Source organism: Rhododendron vialii, chromosome 5a (assembly GCF_030253575.1).
Source record: "Rhododendron vialii isolate Sample 1 chromosome 5a, ASM3025357v1".
Classification (NCBI taxonomy): domain Eukaryota; kingdom Viridiplantae; phylum Streptophyta; class Magnoliopsida; order Ericales; family Ericaceae; genus Rhododendron; species Rhododendron vialii.
The window spans coordinates 38,893,245-38,903,563 of NC_080561.1; the positions used below are offsets into that span (position 1 = coordinate 38,893,245).

Here is a 10,319-nt window from a genome sequence, read left to right on the forward strand (position 1 = left end):
CATTTTCCCAAATTTGGAAAGTTAATTTACCCTTTAAAAAAAAAAATTATACTCTGGCACAACCCGAATTAATGTCCCTTTCTTTGTGAGGAATTCATCTCATTCTCAATCCTCCCTATAAATTGAGCCTCTGGCTCCTTTGTGAAGTGTTGGAAAACCGTTAAGCAACTACAGAGTGAGATAGCGAGCCTGAGATTGTGCGATTAATCTGTATTTCCTCCGTACCCGAAGTCGGAAAACCACATATATCTTTGTGTCGTGTGTGATTGCGTGTTTGGCGTAACAGCTACAACCTCTATTAAGAGAATGCCTCTCTTGTTCTGATTTGGCCATAGAAGATTGTTCTTCTGCGTACTTCATATTTATTTGCCATATGGCTCATCCTATGTTGTTGTTGTTGTTGGCATTTGCTTTGGCCCTGTTTGCTTATTCTTTGGTGGCCTCCGCCGAAATCGTGGAGCACTCTCTTCATGTAAACGAATTTGAATCACTTGTGGCTTTCAGTTTTCGTAATTTCTCATGAATCTGGCTTGTCTGCAATCCATGTGCGGTCGAAGTGATCGCAACTGTCGGATAGTATTTTTAATGGTTCATATTTGTTTTCAATCATTTACTGGTAACAAAAAACTTTTATTGGTAAAAAAAAATTCAACAAATTTGAACAATTGATTATCAATATGAATAGTTTAAATTAAACTGCACATTCTTCTCTACAGTTAACTGCATAAAAGCCGGATCTATTTCTCATTGCCAAATTCTTCGTGTTTTTTTTTTTTGGGTAATATAGAAAAACATCAAATTCTGGGATGCATGCATTGATTTGGTGTAAATCCGTCTATTGCATCTGCATCTTGAGGCCACCTTATATGAAGTGAACTGTGTTTTACATCACAAGAAATCTTATGTCACTAATCCAATATATTTATAATCTTATGTCTGTTGTTAATGCATTTTTTTAAGGAGTTTATGGATAATATATTTTCTTGAATCTTTTTACTTTTTTTCCCATAAATTGGAAATTAATTTTTATTAAACTAGTTCAACTTGTTCCAATTTTTTGACAAATTAGCCATGAAATACACTTTTTTATTCAAGAAAATACAAGTTCAAAAAAAAAAAAAAAAAAGGATCAGAAACCTTCCCCGCCCAACTATAAACACCCACAAGTACATACACTTACGTGCCTAGCATGCACGTATGCATATTTTGGAAATGTAGTGTTCATGTAATGTTCAATAATAAGTATTTTTCTTATAAATTTATATTTTCTTCCAGGTGCAAAATCTAACTATCAGCCCGTTATGCAAGCAACAAGTTATCACCGCCGCGAATGGAAGCCTTCCCGGCCCAACTATACAGGTTCATGAGGGGGACACACTGATTGTTCATGTCTTTAATAAATCTCCTTACAACCTTACGATTCATTGGTGAGTATTACTATACTACGACTATATATACACTAGCTACCACATGTTTCTGTTACTAGCGATTAGATCGCGTTCAATGCGCACGCGAGTGATTGCCCAATATTTCAAAATAAAAATGATATTCACACAATAATTCAAACACAACATCTCACATACATATGGGCTCCACACACACTATTATGTATGGACCCCACATGCATGTGAGAGATTGTATGAATTGTTGTGTTTGGATTATTATGTGAGTAGCATTATTGATTTCAAAATCAAAGTTCGAAATAAATCCAGTTTCCCACTTATTCAAAATATTTGTAATGATTTCTTCTGTTTATTATTTTGTGACTGAAATTTCCCTTCAATTAGCAAACCTTTACCGGTATCAACACAAATCCTTTCCACTTTTCTAAAGATGTTTTGCCTCGGCAAGCGAACCACTCAAGAGATCTCGACTATATTCAGGGGTGTTTCCATTAAAAAAAATACTAAAAATTTAACGTATTTTATCATCTCGTTTTTAATAACAAATTTTTTTTAGTATTTTACCATTTAGTTAACAACTTTTTTTATTACAATAAATCTACTCACAAACACATCAACAACTTATTAATTACTGAAAACAACTTGACATTTCTCAATAACTTATTCACTACCAGAAATACGTAACTTCTCAACCACAAATAAAAATCTACAAACTATTTACTACCAGAAACACCCCCTTACTTGCTACGTACGCCTAAACGTAAAAAGTTTTGTCAAGGGCACATTGGTAAATGAAACAATTCCAAAGAGTAATGTTCATGTCCATTTCAACTAGACCAGTTGTGAGTAGAATAATTTTGTTCACCCTTATTTAAAAGAGGATCTGTTGTGACTCACAGGTGTGATGGATTCGGTCGTGTAAGGAACGGTTCAATTTTAGGATGAGAGAAGTGCTCCTGTACATGAAAGTCTCCAGTTACATATAAAAGAGTAATAGAAAATAAAAAGAAGGATTAGAACGTTCTTCACTTACAAAAGTTTACAACTTTACATAGGTCAAAATAAGCACCCAAAAAAAAAATATATATATCAATTTTGTCCTAATTTGGGCTTAAGCCCAAGTGCAGTATTTGTTTTTCTTTCTAGTTTCGTAACTTCATAGGTGCTATGAAAACTTGTAGAATCAGTCTAGACTTTGCTCCGGCTTTAATAAGTCTCCCCCATTCACGAACAGACCCATCTATATATATAGAAAATGCTTATAATGATTGGGAAGAAAAATGCTAAAAGTAGCCATCAAGCTGTTTTTTCTGATTTCTCTTAATTCTTGCTCCCTCCATCCTCTTTTAAAAGTCCAGTATTAAGAGTCCATTTTTTAAAGTTAGTGAGTAAAAGTTGATGCATTTCTATTTTATTTCTAATTAAAAGTAGATTTCATTTTGAAAGTTACTATTGGATAAAAGTATTATGATGATATTTTTATAGAGGGTAAATACGAAGAGTTGTAACTTTTAGAGTGTAATGATGATGTCTCACTAAAAAGTAAAATTTAAGAAGTGGAACTCTAGAAGGGTCTTTTTGTCATCTTATATGAACTTTTTTTCGACTGTGGTCTATATTTCTTATCCTGATAATCTTTGTAGGCACGGGGTTTTCCAGCTACAGAGTGGATGGGCCGATGGACCTGAATTTGTAACTCAATGCCCAATAGTCCCTGGAAATAATTACACATACAGATTTACCATTACAGGTCAAGAAGGGACTCTTTGGTGGCATGCTCACTCCAATTGGCTTCGCGCAACTGTACATGGGGCGTTGATCATCCAACCGAGAAAGGGTCACTTGTACCCGTTCCCAAAACCCGTCGAAGAATTCCCAATTCTTTTGGGTACATTCCAAACCCTTCTATTTATTTCCAGCCAAAAGTTATCAAACTTCATGGTATATATCCATGAAAGTTCACATACAGTAGTAATTAACTAGTCTATTAGAGCTTCCGCATTAGACTATTTATATTTTGGACAAATTTACATATTAAAAAATGAATTTATTATTTAAGTTATTCACTTTTAAAATATCTACTGTATTAGGCTTTTTAATTTGACTCTTTTTTCGATTAAATATTAATAAAGTAGTCCCCACAGATGAACAATGCCGGAATGAAGACAAATAAAAGGAGTGGGCGAGATAAAGTACGGATTGGAAACTCATATAAAAACTTTTAACTGACAAACTGTGCCTCTCTTAAGATAAAGAGGAACTGTTGCAAAACTAAAACTTTGGCAAGGGGTCCCTACTAGTAAAGAGGCTGATGTGAGGTTGTTTCTTTCATTTTTCTCTTTAAAGTGAAGTGGATGCTCTTAAGCAGTTGTAGATGCAATAAGTCTATCCACACAGATTGTTGTGGGGCTCATTATGGATCTCACACAAATGATTCGAGCCATTCATTCTTTGCATTTTTTCAAGAGTCCCCCTAAAAAATCAGATCAATTCGATATCTATAAGTGCTTGATTAAATCATCTAACTTTTCATTATTCGAAAATCTGAATGAAAAGTTAGATGATTTGATCAAACATTTATAAGTATCGGACTAAGCTGATTTTTCTTAAGGAACCCTTGAAAAAAAAATTTAAATTTAATAAACGGCTCAGATCGTTGTGTTGGACTCTTAATAGACCCCACACCGTGATTTGTGCACAATTTGTGTGCAAAAATCCGTGTTGCAGCGCTGTTGTACATGTAACCCATATTATGAATTAAAAAATAAAGTCTTGCACGCACAGATTTGTGTCCATGGATTCTAACACTAGTGTGTCCCTAACAATTCGATGTGCGGGTCTCACAAATTAATACTCTCTTCATCCCACTTTGTTGCGCCTATATTGATTTTCCCATAATTTAAGAAAACATCGTAATTGTATTGACTTTTTATCAATTTTACCATTTTACCCCTTTGACAAAATATTAAAATTATGTAATAAAATAAAAAAAACTAAACCCAAATATGGTATTGGAGCGAAATCCAATTTTATGTCATGTCATTGAGGAGCATGGCGCCATATTTCTCCACGTTTGTGTCCTTTCCAATTAGATTCAAATTTTGAATTGCTAACCTTCTTAAATGTAGAAGAAAATGAGGGGTAAAATGGTAATAGAGACATCCAAAAATGGAAAGTTTTGAAACAAGCATATCATTTTGGGACATCTCAAAAAGAAATAAGAGCACAACAAAGTGGAACGAAAGGAGTAAGCGATTAACATGAATCGGATTATTCGGAACACATTCGTGCACATTATAAAGTCTTTGTAGCATTGCTCCATGTTTAAAAAATGTATTTGTACAAGATTGAAACTAACCAGTCTAGTATTAACTGAATAAAAGGTTTTTAAATCAAATAAACACATTGAGATTACAAGAAAAATATACCAAAATTTAAGAAATCAATTAATTTGTGATTGTAGGAGAGTGGTGGAATGCTAATATCATGGACATCGAGAACCAAGCACTAGGCGACGGGCATGGGCCTAACGTTTCCGATGCTTTCACCATCAACGGTCAACCTGGTGATCTATATAATTGCACATCATTTGGTGAGTGATATTAACAAAAATTGATTTACAACAGATATTTTATTCAGATTGATATGATAAAGACATTTTTTAAATTGCAAAGTGATATAGTGAACCTATGGTGATTTTTCTCTTGTCAGGCACATATAAGCTGAAGGTTGTACGAGGAAAAACATATCTCTTGCGTATCATCAACGTTGCACTCTATAGCGAGCTCTTCTTTAAGATAGCAAATCACACAATGACGGTTGTTGCTGTCGATGCTTGTTACACCAATCCAATGGTCACTGACGTCATGGTCATATCACCAGGGCAGACCATAGACGTGTTACTCACCGCCGACCAGCCACCAGCCTCCTATTACATGGCGGCACATTGCTACGACAGCTTGGGAGATGCTTATGATGAGACCACCACCACCGGGATCGTTACGTATGAAAATGCCACACCATCATCCCCACTGATGCCGAACCTACCCGCCGCGGACGACACTTCTGCGGCCTTCAAATTCTATTCCAGCGTGACGAGTCTTGTGAACGGGCCTCACTGGGCGCCAGTCCCACTCAAAATCGATGAAAAAATGTTTTTGACGGAAGGCTTGGGGCTGGTCCCTTGCGGAGCAAACAATACTTGTGGGGCTCCTTTAGGGCTACAATTTGCTGCGAGCATGAACAACGAATCTTTCGAGCTCCCTACCAAGTTGTCAATGCTGGAAGCGTCTTACTACAATCTAACGTCTGGGATCTACACCACCGATTTTCCTAAATATCCACCGGTGGTGTTCGACTACACGAATACAAGCAACGCCTTGAATACGGCGCTCGTGATGACGTCGAGGTCAACAAAGGTTACGAAACTGAGGTATAATTCTACGGTTGAGATTGTGTTTCAAAACACGGCGTTGGTTGGTGAACAGAGCCACCCGATGCATTTGCACGGGTACAACTTTTATGTTTTGGCCCAAGGGTTTGGCAATTACGATCCCGCAACTGGGCCGAAGATGTTCAATCTAGTCAATCCGCAGATACGCAATACCGTCGGGGTGCCTGTTGGAGGGTGGACCGTCATTAGATTTACGGCAAATAACCCTGGTATGTTTTTCAATATCATATCTTTAGATCCATTTAATTTCCATGACTTATTCATTTATTTATATTCGATATTAAATATTCTCTCCGTCCCATTTTGTTTACTTGGTATTTTATTTTAGCAGAGTGTTTATTTTTCATTGAATATCTTTCAAGAAACAATGACTAATAAGTGAAAGAGGATAAGAAATGGAAGAAAAGAATCTCATTCTTCAACCGACTCTATGATACTTTGTCCAGTGCAACACCCAATAGGGTACATCCTCGTGAACCACTGCGCCAAAGCGGCTGAAGGAGAAGCAATAGCTTTAGCACTTATGGACTGTCTTAACAGATTCAAACTATTCTTAATTTTTCTTATTTTCAATTTATCAGTTACAAGAAAATATTTAATGTGAAATAAATGGGCCGTTAACCTTTTTTTTTCGGTATATTTACTCTTCCATATAAGCCCCAAACAAGAAAACATCATGGTCCAAACAGGACACAAAAAACTATCTCAGCCAACTCCCTTAAAAAGGAGCCACCAAGCAGAAAAGAAAAACTATACAACCAGGCACCTATCAACCAAAGAAAAGAACTAACGAAAATTAAACTTCTACAGTAGATATCAACCGTGGGAAAGGAACTCCTCAAGCCCTGAACAAGATGTTGTTCTCCGGCGTGGAATTGATATTTCGCTAACCCATTATGGCATCTCTGATGTTGTTGCAAATCTTGGAGCCCAACAGATCAGCCTTCATCATCTTTTTCTGAAAGATCCTCATATTCCGCTCACGCCAAACTCCATAAACAGTAGCAGCCAGTGATAATTTTAGAATAGGTTTCCTAATTGTCTTCCCCTTAGAATGCAGCAAGAACCATTTCTTTTCATCTTCCCACATAAGTGGGCCTCTATGAATGTGGTTCCTTCGCAATATCTCCTTCCAGACAGCTCTAGAAAATGTGCAATCGAAAAATAAGTGATTATGAAAATGGGCCATTAACTTATGAGAATAGAGTGTATAGATTGCAAAATGGATACTTATTCATAAGTTTTTGAAAGTTTGATTGCAAGTGCAGGTGTATGGTTGATGCATTGTCACTTCGATTCGCACTTGTCGTGGGGCCTAGCGACTGCTTTTGTTGTTGAGGACGGGCCCACTCCATCTACTTCTTTGCCTCCTCCTCCACCAGATCTACCCCTTTGTTCGTCTTATGCTAAGCAAATAAGATTTTTTAGCAAGGGTGGTGGTAACGCCGAAACTATTTATGTGTATAAAAGGATTGTATTTGTGTGGTTTGGCTCTTGGCCAGGTTTTCTTGTACCATGTTTTATTGTATTTGTATGGTTTTCTTGTACCATGTACAAGGTGCAGTACTCTTCTGTGCTAAAGTTCCGGCATTAATCAAAGGAATTTCAGTATTATCATTTTCCTCTTATTAATCAATGAAAACAAACTTTCTCTGTGGTTTGGCTCTTGCACTGCTTTTTTTGTTTTGCTTTGGCTCTTCCTGTAAAATTGTGGTCAATGTGGTGTGAGGTGTAAACTTTGTGGTTTGATTGTTTCGTAGAACATTTTCATTAGTTAAAAGATGTAAAAAATAAATTAAATTAAATTAAACCAGTACAATATAAAAAGAAATTAAAGCATTAAGAGAGTTTCGAAAAGTGCAAAAAATTTATCAGTAGTATGAGATTGGATTAGGGACTCTAAAAAGTCGGCCGCATTTTGCAAGATTGAAACAATCCAAGCCCACTTCTATACCTCTCTCTCTCTCTCTCATGACTTCTTCCAACAAATAGTAACTTCTTTTTTCTCTCTATTCAAAAAAATTTCACATTTGTTAGTTTTGCGTCAAATTTTTGTGACTTATAGATTCGTCTCAGCAAGAGGAATCGGAAGAGTAAAAAAATTTGATCGAAACTCATACTAATTTTTTTTTAAAAAACCAAGAATAAGTAAAAAAAAAATTGTTTTATTGACTTATTTTTGTCTTTATTCAAAAAATTATGAGTTTCGATCAAAATTTTGTACTTTTACGATTCTTTTCTTCGAGACAAATCATTAAGTCACAAAAATTTAACGCAAAACAAACAAATGCAAAAAAAAAATTAAATAAAGACAAAAAAATAAGTCATTCTACTTTTCAATTCAAACCCACCCTAAGTACTTGATGTACCTCGTTGTTGTGCTTCTCCTCTTACTTCAAACTACAGTAAGTCTACACAGAGATTTTTACACACAAATTATGCACAAATCACAGTGTGGGGCTCACACAAACGATCTGAACCGTTCATTAAATGTAAAACATTTTATCAAAGGTCTTTGCTAAAAATCAGCTCAGCGCAATACCTATAAATGCTCGATCCAATCATCTAACTTTTAATAGTGAATCGAGGCCTTGGTTCTTGGCGAGGTCAGCTCCCTGATATTCATCCGCATCCAATGGAGAGATTTTTCAGTGCTGAGCGGGTATATCCCATGTGATACCCGTTCAGCGCATCCGAGCGGTCCGATATACTTTTGGACAGGTCAGATTAAAACCCTCTCTCTCCTCTCACCCCAACACTTTCTTTCTCTCCAAATCTGAGCCGTTCAAAAATGAAATGAACGGCTCGAATGCATGAGTAGACGCCACGTGGTACCCGCTCGGAAATTTTTTTTCCATCCAATGGGTCAATGCAAAGTACAATGGTTTGAGAGTGAGGGCGAGGCCGATCGAGATAGGAGGGGTGTATCATGATACTCCTTCCATTCCATATTGAGAGTCTCACTCTCTCTCTCTCTCATTTTTCAAATATAAAAATCAACTACTTTTTTGTATAATTTTTTGAATTTTTTTGTATCGTATTAAAGATCTCGATTAGTATATTAATTTGGTATGAAAAAATTTAAAAAATTATACACGGAAGTAATAATTTTTTGATTTGAAAATGACACAACTTTTCATTGTAGACTCTCAGTATGGAACGGAGGGAATATATGCGATCTACGTGGGGGAGTGGTGCGCCTTGAGTGGTTGTACTGAAAGACTTTATGTGAGGATCTCAATGAACTCCTTAAATAAATCCTAACCATAATAATACATAATAAGTTAATGACAAAAAAACTCTATGCAAAAAACAAACTCTAACTTAACGAGACATGTTATAAGTAAAAGGAAAATGGATATAGCGATTTCCCTTTCATTTGTTTACCGGTCTATTTTTTAGGTTTCAAAATTTATTGGAGAACTTGTTTTGATTTGTTGGGTTATATTAATTAGGGGGTGTTTTTACTAACAAAAACCACAAAAAAAACTTAACGCATTTTTTCATTTCGCTTCCACTAACAAAAAACTATCAGCATTTTCACATTTCGTTTCTACTAACAAAAAACTTGTTAACAAAAATTGTTTTCTTGCTAACCTCGGGTTTGGGTCTCGGATGAACATAAGATTATTCTTAACTTTGTAACTCAGATGGGTCTCAGGTTAGGAATATGATGTCATCATTCTTTGTTCCTATTAATCTTTGTAGCAATTTCAATGATTAATAAAATTTCTTTGCCTTTCGAGAAAAAAGTTATAGAAAAACAAATAAGAAGCTTATTTCACATTTTCAAATTCAAAAATAATGTAAATGAAAAATAATTTTTCAAATTTTTTTGCATTGTATAAAAGATCTAGATGAGATCTTTCAAACAAGATCCATATTGCATATTTTTATATTTTAATAAGCCCATAATTTTTTATCTTGAAATTTTCTTCTTAAAAAATAAAGACTTTTTTGCGTTGCGGAAAGGGCTCAGGAGAGGTTATAGGTTGAATAGTGTTTTCCGGGGCTGTTTGTGGTTTGGATGGAGTAATTTTCTGCAGGAGAGAGTTTAGGGAATCGGAAGTCCTACTGTCCGCAGAGCAATTTGCAGAGAACCACGCAGAGACAAACGTGTTTGGCGCCATTTCGGGTCCCGAAAAAATCTAAGTTTGCCCCTATGAATCCAAAAATAATACTTACCGATATCTACTGGAGCTAATTTTTTCCAGGGCCCCATAAAATAATATTCAAAAATTTATTGATATTTTTCTAGATTTTTTCAGGACCCGAAATGGGACCAAACGCGTTTGTCTCTGCGTGGTTCTCTGCAAATCGTCTCTGCCGTTAGAATTTTTGTTAGGAGGAATTGGGTTTTGACTGGTTGGAGGTTAATTGGTAGTTAAGTGCATGCATGCTGATGGTTTGGTTTGACGATTAGGTTTGGTCTACGGATTAATTAATATTAATGGTAGTCTCAA

At 35.7% G+C, this 10,319-nt stretch overlaps 1 protein-coding gene and 1 long non-coding RNA gene across 3 annotated transcripts; one reads left to right on the forward strand and one right to left on the reverse strand.

The window, feature by feature from the left end:
- The first annotated feature begins 66 nt into the window (after positions 1 to 66).
- LOC131326580 (laccase-7-like) lies at positions 67 to 7,521 on the forward strand. 2 transcript variants are annotated; one of them, XM_058359411.1, is made up of 6 exons: positions 67 to 472; positions 1,276 to 1,427; positions 3,047 to 3,291; positions 4,867 to 4,995; positions 5,115 to 6,065; positions 7,125 to 7,521. In XM_058359411.1, the coding sequence occupies exons 1-6, from the start codon at positions 374 to 376 to the stop codon at positions 7,448 to 7,450; spliced, it is 1,902 nt and encodes a 633-aa protein (XP_058215394.1). In that variant the 5' UTR covers positions 67 to 373; the 3' UTR covers positions 7,451 to 7,521. The 2 variants fall into 2 exon arrangements, with proteins under 2 accessions (XP_058215394.1, XP_058215395.1); XM_058359412.1 differs by having other exon boundaries at positions 68 to 472; positions 7,108 to 7,223.
- Positions 6,203 to 7,182, reverse strand: LOC131326595 (uncharacterized). Its single transcript, XR_009200058.1, has 2 exons — positions 7,050 to 7,182; positions 6,203 to 6,478 (listed from the first exon to the last, which is right to left on the reverse strand). It is a non-coding gene; the product is annotated as an uncharacterized LOC131326595 (long non-coding RNA).
- Positions 7,522 to 10,319: the final 2,798 nt, after the last annotated feature.

Excerpts from the sequence above, each read along its gene's own strand:
- LOC131326580 (XM_058359411.1), top strand. The coding sequence starts at position 374 with ATGGCTCATCCTATGTTGTTGTTGTTGTTGGCATTTGCTTTGGCCCTG. Across the intron at positions 1,428-3,046 it reads TACAACCTTACGATTCATTG|GCACGGGGTTTTCCAGCTAC; the intron begins GTGAGTATTACT and ends TAATCTTTGTAG. Across the intron at positions 4,996-5,114 it reads ATATAATTGCACATCATTTG|GCACATATAAGCTGAAGGTT; the intron begins GTGAGTGATATT and ends TTCTCTTGTCAG.